This window comes from Epinephelus lanceolatus, chromosome 13, assembly GCF_041903045.1.
Source record: "Epinephelus lanceolatus isolate andai-2023 chromosome 13, ASM4190304v1, whole genome shotgun sequence".
NCBI classification, from domain to species: Eukaryota; Metazoa; Chordata; class Actinopteri; order Perciformes; family Serranidae; genus Epinephelus; species Epinephelus lanceolatus.
The window spans coordinates 12,228,141-12,242,050 of record NC_135746.1 but is presented as its reverse complement, the minus strand read 5'-3'; the positions used below and the strand labels follow the sequence as shown (position 1 = coordinate 12,242,050).

The window sequence follows — 13,910 nt, the reverse complement described above, 5'->3', positions numbered from 1 at the left end:
TTAAAGTTTGCTCGGTTACATAAAGATTTGGTCAGGATTCTATTAAGTTACTGTATTTTTGTGGACTGGTTGAGTGAAGAAGCACATCCTTCCCAACACTTTGTGATGAAAACATGGCCCTAAGTTTTATTACACACCCAGGATATAGAGTTGTAAACTGGTGTGGTATGTAGTGTAAAGGTAAAACCTAATTTCCTGCAGTTCTTGAAGGCAGCATAATACCTCCTGCTGCTTTCACGGTGTCCTCCTCTTGTCGCATATTGATCCAGCTAGCTGATCGTTAGCTTTTGTGTCAGAATGTTGTCTGTGGTGTGTAAATGTTTGTCCGTACTTTCTGGCTAAAGGTATCCGGCATTTGGGGGCTTTAATGTTCCGTGCAGGTAATCTAAAAACCATCGGCAAAGCGGGAACCGGCTGGTAGGTGGTGTTTGAAATCACTGAGACGTAACATATTGTTCACGTCCACTCAACTCTCGTGAAATCAGACAGCTAGGGGAGCTAAAGCTAGCTATGCTAACTGGCTAGCTAGCAGCAACGCTCGTGTGAATATCGAAGGGGTTCTTCGTCGTTTATTTTCCAACGACAGTCGTTACAATTGCCGCAATTTAAAGCTGTGAGTCTGCGTTTTTAACGGTAGTTAACGTTGGCTAATTATCTTTAGTGGCAGTTGGAGGTTAGTGTAGTTAACTTAGCTAGCTAACTAGCAAGAAAACGTTAGCTCAGAAAGCGGATAACAACCAAAACAGGTCGCTTAAAAACAGTAATATCAGTGCTAATTCCAGAGGAGTTTGCAAACTACAAGTCAGGCTTTTTAAATCAGACTTCTGAAGTTTTATTAACGTAAGTATTACGCAGTTAACTCATGGGTTGTGTAATAAAACTTTGCTCGACGACAAGAGATGAGTAATGGATAAAATGCGACGAATTAGCTAACATGCTATTGTGAGTTTCACAGCTGCCCTTTCGACCGTTAGCCTTGTCAGTTAGCCTTCTCAACAGTGAAGCTAATTAACGTTATCATGCTAGGATTCATTGACAGTGATAGTCTCATACTTCCTACCCCAGTGACAGTTTGCAAATCATCCCTACACACGCACAGATTTTTCTTACGGCCTGCTATGCCAATAATTATCCCAGCATCACCCATAACTGTCCTGCACACACTGCTTATAGCCCCAATAAAATACAAGTTGCATACTTACACACTTGGAAGCGTCTCTGCATGTGACAAAATGTCTGAAGTAATGTCCTCTCTCCTCCTCCACCCCAGGCACTTTCGCCGGACGATGGACGAGCTGGTCCATGACCTGGTGTCAGCACTGGAGGAGAGCTCTGAGCAAGCTGCCCGTGGTGGTTTTGGTGATGGAGGGGACCATGCCCTGGCCGTGGGCTGTCTGCTGAAGAGGCAGGCTCGGAAGCGGAGGGGCAGGAAACGGCGCTCTGACAACCCACACCCGCCTTGGGAGACCGGTCACCTCAGTGAGGGCTCAGAGTCCAGTGTGGAGGAACACAAGGTGGGTGGATGGAGGGCAATGAGCCAGTGGTTACAGTGTCAGTGTTCTTTAGCAGAGTGCTCCTGATGGAACCTGACTATGTAGATGTGTCACAAGGAAAATCTTTCTCTGTATTACTTTCATCCCTGATCCTGGTAAACAGTAAGACCGAGTTCAGCTTTTGGAATGCAGCAGCATATACTGCATGTCATGTGACTAGGAACAACCAAACACAGCCGACAGATATCTTTCCCTTCCTCCGTAAATATCAGTCTGTGATAAATATGGAAAAGTTGATCATGTTAGTGCAGGGCTACCCAGAGCTTTACATCTGTCCCACAGATGACAGGCCTACACACGTATAAACAGCTCCTCGAAGAAGATCAGCTCTGCACTCAGGATTTCAGGTAAATAGGCTATGATACAGTGCTTGTTGCAGTTGCTTAGCAACCTCAGACACAACCTGCTGCTGCACTCTTGAAAGCTGGCACAAAAAAGGCACAAGAGTAGCACCCAGTGCCTGACCTTGTGTTTTCCAGGCGGTTAAAGACGTGGCATGTGTACGGCCCCTTAGGCTACATAACTATTGCTACGTTTAGAGCTAGTGTCCACACTACGCCGGCATTTTGGATTATTTAAAACGCTGCAGGCCATGTCTTAGTGTGACAACTCCGGGTAGTTTTGTAGTCTGGATGGCTGGAAACAGAGACTTTTGAAAACAACGACAAGACCCCCATGTTTGCTTCCAGATAGGGTCTTATCCGTCATAATGTGTCAAGTCAAAATATTATAGCTCGGTCTGCGTACCTTTTGTGATTTCATACTTCTTGTGTGGACAACGTTGCTCCTTTCTCATTGCCATGGCGTCCGTCAGCGATGGAAAAACAACTCTGATATGTCGCCGCATTTGCTTTGCAAGGACTTCTGATCTGTTTTCCGCCACCTTTACCGCCTTATACTCGTATTACTTTCAGTTACAGTTCCACCTCGTTGTCGATCCAAGCAAAGAAATCTCTGGTTTTACATTACGCCATCTCCTTTTTTCTTTAACAAAGTATACAACCACAGAGTAGAGAATCTGCTTCCTGTTTACACTGGCACACACAAGCCCAGTGTACGTGAATAGTCATGGCATGTTAGTATGGATGGAAATCATTTCTGAAGTGTTGTGAAAACACTTGTGTGTGTGGAGATCATTTTTGTCTGAAAATACCATTTTAAAATAAAAATGTACTGGTGGAGATGTGGCCTAAATTTAGCCTCACTCAGATGAGGCGTTGGACTTATCAACATTCTCAAGTTTGTTTCTTAATTAAGCGTCAGAATCACTGTCTGATATTCACTATGGCGTGTGTTACAGGACTATCGTGCCAGCACAGGGGGAGTCTCTGCTGCCAACAGCCATGCCCGCGACAACAGCGACTCGGATGAACAACTTGGCCCCAAACGGCGCAGCCTTCTAACAGCTGATGCTGGACGTAGCAAGCGGCCGCTTTGGCCGGACGACTTGGGCGTCCTGGGGTCCGCAGAGGGAACCCGCAGCCTTAGACGGAGACGTAAGGTCAAACGTATGGCTGTAGACCCACCTGCAGAGCCAGAGCCCCCCTCCTCCACCATGCTAGGGCCCCCACCTGTCCCCAAAGCCCGGCTTGGCGGCAGGCCGCACAGACTGGGTGCAAGTGATGTCAGGGGGGCCATGGAGCTGTGTGGAGGTGGACTGATAGGAACAGGAGGAGGGAAGAACAGGGTGAAGAAGAGGAAGCTGGCTCCCCACAGGCTTGGAATGGAGGCTGCAGATGAAGGTGTGGTGGTGGAGAGTGAGGACCCCATCTGTTCTCCAACGGAAGGGTCCAAGGACAAGATGGAGTTGGAGGAGCAGAAGGGCTCGGATGAGGACATGAGTGACAGGTGGTTAGTGTTTTGACTTTTGTTTTTTGATGCCCTCTGTTTCCAGAAGTTGCAACTGCTCTATCTGTGCCTCTGTATACTGTGACATTGTGGGCCAACAGGTGAGGAAGAACTGGTCTGTGTTAGGCTGGGTACAAAACATCAACAATATGTGACAAAAATGTGTCTGTTGCTCCAACAAGTGTCAGTCACAGTCAGATATCAAAAGCTGGCATAGAGTTTTTATATAGTTTTTAGTCAGTCTCATCATCTTGTTTACTTACTGATCAGAAGGTTCCCAATTGGAATTAACATTTTGCCAGTAACCGAGAAGGGTTTTATAGGAAGATGTCTTTTTGTTTGTGTTTAGACGACATGCAACATTTAAAAAGATTGGCATATGTTGATAAATGTAAGAAAGGGTTGGTAGAAAAACATATTTATGAGGTATCAAACGTAGAATTTTGATATTGATACCAAAACACATGCAGCTTATTGGTGCTAGTATAACAAACTTAGTACTGCCCCATGGTGCGTGAGAGCTAGCTAGTTGTCCTTTTTAGTAGACGATAATTGACTTGTTATTGACATCCTTCTTGCAGGTTAAGTTAATTATTTCCCCCCATTTTCTGCGCTCCCTTTTTCAGTGAGACCAGCAGCGTCAGTAACAGCAGTGACGGAGGCCTCTACACCAATGATGAGGGGCGGCAAGGTACTTGTATATGTTTAAAGTATTGATCGTGCTCAAAAGACGTGTACACATCAGGCATACCCTATGTTGGTTAAGTATTTTCTGCGTTTGATGAAATATGAATACATGTCACAGAAAAATTGGCTGTTGTCAAACCTTTGAGACATAATTTAAAAGATAAATTACCGGTGGGTTCTGTTTGAGTGCGTCTCTTTAGTCCTTTTTACACAGAGATCCCGCAGTAGGACTGCAACAAAGACCGTTTATTACACTGGCTTTGCTATTTTAAAGGAAACCAAACAAACCCAGAGATTTTTAGATAGCATGCCGGCATTTGGGGAGCAAAAAAAAAAAAAGGGGGGGGGGCCTTTTGACAACAGCGTCAGCCTCTGATGTGACATATAACACTTGCAATGGGCAGCAATTTCTAAACAATAGCAATGCCATAACAACAACAGTAATTTACCATCCCTCGAGGCCCCCACTAGCTCACCTGGTAGAACAGGCGTCCCGTGTACAAAGGCTGTGTCCTTGGGCTCGATTTCAACATGCAGCCCCTTGCTGCATGTTATCCCCCCCTTCATGCCATTGCTGTCCTATCAAATAAAGGCAAAAAAGCCCACCCAAAAATATCTCTTATGTCCTTATTTCATCCTCTGTCCGGGGGGTAAGGAGCTTCCAGACTTCATTGTTTTCCCAATATGTGGACATTTTCGTTTGCTGTTCTTCTGTGAATTGAGTTAGCTGCTAACTGTTTCTAGTTGCTGTTTAAATCTGCTGCTGGTGGGTCGCATACATAACGTATTAAACATGTCACACCCGTCCCATCCTGCTGGCTTTCCCTCTTACACAGATATTCAGCTGTTACTATCTCTGCAAAACTGTAATTTGTAAAATACTAAGTGTGTTATCAATAGCCTACTTAGCTGGATGGCGGATGCTGCAATTATCAACTGAAAGTGTCTGCTCCGTACAGAAGCAGAGTTGCAGCACAGAACTGTGCCAGAAGCAAACAGGGACCTTATGCGCAGGGCGACATTTATGGTCCTGTGCTACCAGGGTTACTGTGGCCCGAATGTTGAAGAGGCCAAGTGGATGATAGAGGAGGAAGCGGTCATCCTCAGGCAGTGAGCGCACACAGGGAGAGAAGAGGGAGATTAAGAGGAGGAGGGAGCTGCTGCCGAGTCCAAGTGCAGCCCAAAAGAAAAAAAACACTTGCAAGTTTATTTAAGATAAAAGCAGGCGCTGCCAAACCAACTGCTCCAATACCGTTTTGTTCAAAGTAAGGGGAAGATCTAAAGATCCAAATAAGCACTCTACAAATACTGAGCGTCATCAACGAATATCCTTTCTTGCGAAACGTCCGGTGTCATCAGTAACACTGATGTTGTGACAAAATTATTAACCAGACAGAAAGTTTCCTCACCGTAGCATCTTTTGCAAGCACAAAAAAATGTAGAATTATACAGTGAAAACATCTGCAGTGTTGCTCATGAACCCAGGGTCACATTTCCTGCCTCTGCCTTCTTGTCTTCCTCCAGCTGACGACGAGCAGAGCGACTGGTTCTATGAAGGGGAGCCAGGCTCCGGTTCAGGGCCCGGAGGTGCGTGTGGGATAGCAGGAGTGGTTCCTTGGTGGGAGAGAGAGACAGGGTCAGAGGAGCTGGACCTTGCTGACCCTGTTTTCAACAGCATCCTCACTGGATCCTTCCCACTCATGAGCCCTGGGGCACAGAGAGGTAGGCTGGAAACACACAGACGGTACACTCAGGAAAAAAAAGCACTCTAATGTTTGACTGGTAACATATTTTGAAAAAAGATAAGGGTTTGGAGATCAGTTGTAATGTACAGTCACGTGCATTTTACAGTGTTGTTGCAGTCTCACTCATGGCCAGTAGGAGGCAAACACAAATCAAGGCAATGTTCAGCAGCATGGCAGGAGAGTGTTGTTGAGTAGTGAATACAGAGAATAAAATCTCCTATCTTTAGCTGCTTTAGCTAGCAGTGCTAAATAGAAATAAATGATTTATACAAACCAGATTAATTGTCACATAAATATCCCAAAGAATGCAGTCCATCCTCAGTGGTCCCCTTATAGAGTAGCAGTAGGCATAATGTATTTATTTTGCTCACTGATATGTCAAAGGACTGCTGCTCTTAAATGGTAGAATGATCAAACTACTCTTATCATTTCTATAATCATGCCCTGAGTTTTATCGCTGACGAACCGGCCCTGTTTTTGTCAGGGTTCCAGGCCCGGCTGAGTCGTCTCCATGGAAACCAGCAGGCGTCTCAGGCGGGGCTGCAGGGCAGCTCCAGCCAAGGCTTCAGTGACAGACTGGGCAGACAAACCCAGGACTCCCACGAGTGAGTCTTCATCCATTTAAAATGCTGTTGATTTCTTTAACTATTCAAGTTGCATTTTTATTTTATGAAAGGTGTTGTAGAAGTAAAGTAGGTGAAACTGAGAAAAGGTGCCACCTGCGAGTCTGTTTTCTTCTAAAGTCAGTTCAGATTTAATTGTCTAGTATACACATTTGCTTTGCAGACAGCATAAACAACAACACAATAACATGTCCTTAAATAAATACTAAAAATCACGTAAAAGCAAAGTGAACTGGATCATAGATAAATTTCGTCATTTTCATGTTACCATTCCACATTTGTCCCAAGTCAATTTAAAGTATTAAATTGTAAATTCCTGCAATCTAAATGCAAGTAATGTTTCCAAGTTAATGTCTAAAAAGGTTCTTGGGTTTCTGTTAAAGTTTCTGTGATGGACAAGGGCCAACAGTTCACTTAAGGCAAGACTCTGTGATTAATAGCAGTCTGGTTTCTGCTGCCTTGATGGGAATTTGAGGGCCTTAATGACACTATTATATCTCCAACAGGCCTTGGTTTAGCTCAGGCTCAAGGAGAGAACATGGACAGGTGAGCCGTGTTCCTTTACTTCAATTTTATCCCTCTCAAATGAAAGTTTAGATTTTGATCTGTTGTAAGGACCCAGTATAGAAGGCCCTCCAGGATTTTGCAATTGTAACAATGTTAAGTCAACCAATCCCTGTGAATTCTGCAAGACTTGGCAATTTTGTCCAGTCACGGCAACTTTTCTGAAATTTTGACCAATCCTTGTAGTTTATTGCCACAAATAGATTTTGCAGTTTAGGAGCTGTAACATTCATTAGAAGCACTGTTGAAATAAATACATCGTTCGGTCATTTATAGCACCACACTGTCGAAGTGCAGTGCACAATATTGGCAAAGATGGAGCAGCAGAATGTTGGAAGCATTGAACTTAACTGTTTATTCTACTGGGTCGAACTCGCCTCTGCAGCAGCTGCTCCTCTTCATTGATCTGATTTGATCAGCTCTGAATGAATCGACAGATTAATTATCCACCTTGTGACTCACAAAGTGCTGCTAAAGAAAAAAAAGAACTTGTAGACAGCTCCTCCTAATTATTAAATAATATATTTTGGGCGGTGCAACACAATGGTTTGAGTTGAAGGTGTGAGAAAGAATAGTATCAGTAACATTGTTAACACTGTGTTACATTACAGAGAAATACAAAACCATACTAATGAACCTTCATTAATATAGGCCTATATTTTATCTACAAGTGCACGTCACACACTGAGCGAGCCGCCTATTAATGACGCTGTGGGCTAATGGGCATGTAGCTACTTCCATGTTTCAGATGATACGTCATGTTTGTAGTCGACCAATAAAGATGAGTTTACATATCACCTTGGGTTCGTCCTCCACCTTCTCAAAATGATCCCACACTTTGGATTTCCTGCCCGACATGTTATTAACTAGCCTGTGGAATAACCGCAGGTACCAGCCCTGGAAATTAGGAGCCGTACACATGACCTTTCTGGTCGACTAACATTTGTGCGACTACTGGGGGACAGCCCTATTGTGTAGTATAAATCACAAATTCAGAACAATGCTGTTTTATTTTCACTGGAACAAGTTGCTACTGATTTTTAATTAATTAAACAAAAAAATACTTTTGTAGTTTTCACCTGCTCCTGCGACTTCATTGCTTAAAAACACCCCAAAACATTGAAACATGCATCGTAGTTTTTGTAGAAAAGCTGTCGTGATATCAGGCCAGCTAGGACGCAACAATCCTCAAAAAAGCCAGTGAAATCCTGGAGGGACTGAATATAGGTAGGTGTTAAACACAGTAGTGTTGTGTTATTCCAAGTATTGCTTACTAACAGCTTGAACATTAACTTAAGTTTTTCCTCCTCTTTGCCTCACTGCCACTTCAGTTGCATTGGGACCCGCGGTCAGAGAGAGGGCATCGGAGAAGCTGTTCAGTGAAAACAGCCAGCAGGTGAGAACAACAGTTTAACTTAAAACACGGATGATTTATGACCAGAACTCCGACTCATTTCCTTTAGTACCTGCTTTTGTCTCTGCTGCAGTCTCATCGACATAACTCCCCACTGGTTTCACAACCTTTAGGTATTTTTCAAATGAAAAAGAATACTTTCCACTGTGTTATTTGAGATCAAACTAATGCTCCCATATTTTTGTCTCGCCTGGCTGGTTTTGCAGACAGACCAGCGGGCACCTCGGCTCTCTATGTACAGGGGATGTCAAGCGGAGGCGAAAGGCAGCCCCCCTCGGTTCCACCGCCCCCTCAGGTATTGGATGCAACCCTAGCTACACCTAACACACCATCTGGCACTTTTTGCCAACTGCCCCTTTTATTGTATTTTTGGCTCTCACTTTCTCGCTTGTTTTCCTCCCCCTCTTGGTTGAGCTCAGTATGTTCATCAGCCTGCTTTCCTCATTGCCTTCTGTCTCGCACATACACTGATGTAAACACAAGGGACCGGGATGAAAAAAAATGACGGTCACACTACGCATTTTTAAAAGAATTAATAGAGAGATGGGAGTCCCTCATCCTTCATATTGCTCCCTCTCTCCTCCTTTCTGATTATTAAACTGTGCTTTAGCTCTTAACCCCCTTTCCTCCTAAGCTTTGTTGGACAAGAGTCAGCTGGCTAGTCATGCTGTCAGAGCAGAGATACTGGATTAGCTCTTAGCCAGTAACACTTGTGCATCACCCCCCTCCTCCAAAACACTCTCTTTACCTCTGGGCCAGCTGATGCTTTTGGAGGAGGAAGGACGTGGTAGCAAAGCCTAATACTGTTAAGGCGCATTTCCACCAGATGATTGGTTTTGTATGTTGGTGTATAGGTTAAGTTTGATGCTCTTAAGTTGACTGCATTGCGCACAAAAAGGGTCTGGTGGGAGCTAGTTAGCGGTGCCTCACATTTGATGATGATGAAGAAACACTGGGCCCTCTGGTCTCCCCCTAGGTCACCCCTGTGAGCACTGAGCCACAAACCCCCTTTAGCATTGTTAAAGTCACAGTTAGCTCTGTTAGCAGTGTCTGCACAGTTCATGGTGCTCACATAGTTAACAATGCTTGAGGGGTTTGCGCCTCAAAATGAAGCAGCTTACTCACCGGGGCTACCTGGGGGCAGACCAAAGGATGGCCACCATCTTTTTGCAGCAACACTGTCCTGCCACTGGGATGGCATTACCAGTGGTAATCGCTGAATGTGCAGCACCTTAAGCTAGCTCTCAACCAATCCATGTGGTGCGCAGTGCCGAGCGGTCTGTGCTAATGTTTGCTGAACAGTGGAAAACAGAGAGTGGACAACAGGCACAACGTTTCCGCATGTTAACATGGCTAGCCGGCTGTCTGTCAGCAAAGCCAATAGAAAATACAATAAAAGGCAAGACATTTACAGCACAAAACATTAAAATTTCAACACCTCTAAATGGATAGTGCTTTGAAATGTGGCGCTAAAACTCACTGAGACAATAGAATGGCAGTCTAAAAGGAAAGGCCTCTTGTATTTCATGTCTTTTTGTGTTTGTTTTTTTCCCCCCTACAAAATAAGCAGTTAGTTATTGGTTAGTGGGTGCCTGGCTATCGAAAGCAAAATTAACCAAAATGAACTAGTCTAACACAATGTTACTGACTCACGAGACTTGGACCAAGCTGTCAAACTCTGCGAAGTAGTTCTAAAATGAAACATAATTCAATGACCTCGCCCACTTCCTGCCTCAGATGTTTTGAGAAATAGATTTTGATGGATTGTTAAGATGAAATAGCAGAGTTTATGAGCACGCCACCAGGTGGTTTCCTGTTTGAAATGGCTAGCAGAGAACCAGAGACTGCCCAACTAGCAGCGTGTGTATCCAATCAGTAGCACTCCTTTGATAGGGTCCAGGAGAGAATTGGTATCCACCTACATTTTCATGTAAATTTCATGTGTTAATTTTTTTTTTGTCCAAAGTGACACAATTAGTGATGTGTTGCAAATATCAAGACATTTAATATTTGCTCCAGACAGTGGTGCGGTGCTCAGGAACAGCAGGTGCTGACCTCACAGAAGGGTGGCAGCGAAGGCCTGCCAAACTCACATCCTGACAGTTTGGCTCGAACCCACATGGGACTCAACCGGCATGTGTGTAAATGAGCGTGCGGCTTCACCCTGTGCATCTTACAAATCAAGATTGGATTAAAAAGGGCAATAGGTTGGCATCTGTGTCTGGACCGTGAACCTCCAGGAAGGGCGATGACAAAATGGCCAATGTCTGTTTGAGGCAGACTTGGGTGTACTCTTACTCACTGGATGTATCAGAGAAACTGAACAGTTTTAATGGAGTGATGGTGTCACGAGAGAAAAATTCTTATATAATCATTATACATGATTTTATATACAGAGGCAGTACCAGACTGTAGACAGACTGACAACTGACTTCTTATTTTCATTATTTATTTATCTATTAACATTAAAAACATGCTCATCGCAAGTTCCTTAAGCCCAAGGTTCAAGGTTAACTTCATTGCACCCGAAGGGAAACATAAAGACAGAATACAAAGACGACACACTAAAACACAGAGCTAGAGTTGGTAAATGGAAATTCATACCAAGTAAACTACCCATATACAAGAGTGCAAATGTGTAAGTGTGCAAGGGAAGTGCAAGGAGTGCAGCCAGAGTGCTTTATTTGCTATTAAGTGTCTCAAAAGCACTTAGGATGGAGACATGAAATCTCTTGCTCCTCCTAACATCCTAAAATGACATCCTGAGGACAAAAGAGTTGATTGCTCTCAGGAAAAAAAGTCTTTGTGAGACATTGTTAGAGGTAGTGTCAACATTAAGGCCCTGACACATCAAGGCGTCGGTCGACTGTCAGTGAGCCTCCGTCGTCCGAGTTGTTGCTGTGTGTCCCGCACAGTTGGCCCTCAGTAGTGGGCTTTTTTCCTCCTGATTCATTGTGTTGAATCAGCGATGGTGAAGGCAGAGCCCGTCAGTGAATGCAATCCCTCTGAAACAGAAGTGAGGAAAGTAAACAAAGAGCTAAAGCTAAGAGGGAGTGAGGTCAGAACAAAGTTGGCATATAAGGTCAGATAATTTTTCTCTTTAGCAGAAACATTTCCTTATGGTTTGTGCTATTGTTCACTGGCAGCGCAATTTTTGTTTACTTTTTTTACTAATAAAACTCTGCACAGTATGAACAGTGGTTACATAACTTTCAAAACCAGCCACAACTCAGCCCTGAGCAGAGTGACCGTCCTCTATTGACCAATCAACAGACTGCAGTGTTCACAGCTCCACCTTTTAGTACCAGATCTGTGTGCTAGGTACCCCAACAGAGGGGGGACCAAAAATGGGGACAGTATGGAACGGTTCCATTGGTACCATCCACAACTTTTCACAGTGGAAACAGAAAAAATGCGCACCAAACTGAACTGAACCGTATTGCTCGGTGAAAATGGGGCTTTAGACACAAGCCGTTAAAATCTCCCTCTGTTGTAACTTGTGCCCTCTTCTTTCAGGAGTGGTCGGTGAGAATGCGCCTCCCATCCCTGACACGAACATGGGGAGCCGCATGTTACAGACCATGGGCTGGAGCCCGGGGATGGGCCTGGGTCCAGAGGGCAGGGGCATCACTGAGCCCATCCGGGCCACGCAGAGACCTAAAGGCACAGGTCTAGGTTTCAACTGAACACCTGGTTTGTGGATCCTGAACCTGACACCGGCTGGGACAAGATGCCTCGAGAGCTACAAGGAGCGAGGAAGATAAAAATGCTGCTCAGGGTGATGAACGATAAAAAACGGCCCAGAATAATCCAGACATGTGACTCATAAGAAGGGAAGGAATGAGGCTTTGCCTAGCAACAGAGTCTGTGATGAAAGAGAAACTTTCCCATATTGGGGAAACTGCAAGAAGCCTGGGATATCCACAGCGAGAGAGTGACGTGAAGGTGAATAAAACTGAGCAGGAGGAAAGACTTGTTGCAGATGTGTCCTCTCAAGAAGCTCCATGTTGGAGAAAATAAACTACAGTGATGCCTCGTTGTTAGTGTGTTAAGCTGGCATGCTGCCTCAGCCCCGTTACCTCAGCTGCCATTGTCACTGGCCGGAAAACTGGGGTAGTGATGACCATATACTGAGCCAATGACGACAGTGTGGCTTGTTCTCAGTCAGCTGTGTTGGTTAGTGAATTAACGATAAATGGTTTTGGTCTGATATCGCACAAAAAGGCCGTACCTCAAGATTCATTTTAGGTTCCTTTTTAGGGTAATGAAGGGTATACTGTACTGGATGTGTGTTGGAATATGTGGATCGTTTCCCATCTGTTTTATTGTTCATTTAATGGAAGACGTCATGTCAGCAGAATGTTTTTATCTACCCAAAAACACAAAGAAAGATAAAAATCAAACCCACAATTTTCCCTTTATTTAGCACCACTATGTATGTATGCATGCTGCAGCTGTGGCTTCTGCGGGGTCTGCTGATGTTTCAGAAGAAATACATTCAGACACGTGAGCTAAAGTCTTGCATACGACTAGCTTGAAAGTTGTATTTTACTCAGTTTAGGAACTTGAAACTGACATGTTTGTGCCGCATTTAGCCGAACATAACCGTACTCAGACTTGAAATACAGTATATGGAAACATGACTGATTGTCAGACTACAAGCATTTCAGCATCTCCAAATTCCAGCGGAAGAGAATTAATAATTTCGCTCTTTTCAATGTCTTCAGAAGTTAAAAAATGAAGGAATATTTCTGTCATAATACACACGTAAAGGTCCTACATACCGTTGTTTTACATGTGTTTTCACTTGATCAGCCTGACATGAAAACACCTGTAAGACTTTGCAGGGCCTTTAATTAAAAACAGTAGAGGAAGTGCTACTTTAATTCCATTGTTGTATTAGTTTTAGCCCCATTGTCATTGACTTCACTGTGATATTGTTTCTTGTGTTTATTTAGACTGGTGAGTAATATAGCTTACCTGCAACCATAGATTATCCTGAAAACAGATTTGAATTTATTCTAAGTGCAGGTAGAGAGATTAAAGTCTAGAAAAACAAATTATGAATTAAAAATGTGCAGGAAGTTGTACTGTAACGATATTTGTTTCCTCTGCTCTGTTGTTGTAACTACGGAACACCAGATTTATGGTCTTGTGCCCCTCTAGGCCTGTTCAGAGAGGTGTGAGATATCAGTGACAGAAACAAGTATTAAACTCAGAGACTGCCGAAACTCTGTGGTAGTTGTTGTCCTGTGAGGCCGGTCTCACCCCCAAGTTCATTTCATTTCATTATTCATTTTGACTGGAGCCTGATCCAGGCTGGAGTTTTGAAGCCAATATTAATATAACATTTTGAGAGTCAAAAACAAAGGATAATTAGATTATCTCCCATGTGTGCATTTAAAAAAAAAAGCAACCCTTAAAGGAATACTTCACCCCCAACATTACGATTTGCATATCAGTTACTCACCCTGTG

General features: G+C 43.9%; 1 protein-coding gene across 3 annotated transcripts; it reads left to right on the top strand.

Annotated features, from left to right (window-relative positions):
• The first annotated feature begins 217 nt into the window (after positions 1-217).
• gpatch2 (G patch domain containing 2) lies at positions 218-13,665 on the top strand. Of its 3 annotated transcripts, none has more exons than XM_033649003.2 (10): positions 218-417; positions 1,271-1,514; positions 2,854-3,401; positions 4,028-4,092; positions 5,613-5,810; positions 6,318-6,438; positions 6,963-7,002; positions 8,352-8,416; positions 8,641-8,729; positions 11,951-13,665. In XM_033649003.2, the coding sequence occupies exons 1-10, from the start codon at positions 368-370 to the stop codon at positions 12,118-12,120; spliced, it is 1,590 nt and encodes a 529-aa protein (XP_033504894.1). In that variant the 5' UTR covers positions 218-367; the 3' UTR covers positions 12,121-13,665. The 3 variants fall into 3 exon arrangements, 2 of the variants coding, with proteins under 2 accessions (XP_033504894.1, XP_033504893.1); XM_033649002.2 differs by having other exon boundaries at positions 2,854-3,404; XR_013493128.1 differs by lacking the exon at positions 6,963-7,002 and having other exon boundaries at positions 2,854-3,404.
• The last annotated feature ends 245 nt before the right edge of the window (positions 13,666-13,910 follow it).

What these genes read in the sequence shown, in the direction of transcription:
- gpatch2 (XM_033649002.2), top strand. Translation starts at nt 368, where the DNA reads ATGTTCCGTGCAGGTAATCTAAAAACCATCGGCAAAGCGGGAACCGGC. An exon ending in TCAGTGAAAACAGCCAGCAG is followed by an intron (nt 8,417 to 8,640) that starts GTGAGAACAACA and finishes CTGGTTTTGCAG; the next exon opens with ACAGACCAGCGGGCACCTCG. An exon ending in CGGTTCCACCGCCCCCTCAG is followed by an intron (nt 8,730 to 11,950) that starts GTATTGGATGCA and finishes CTCTTCTTTCAG; the next exon opens with GAGTGGTCGGTGAGAATGCG.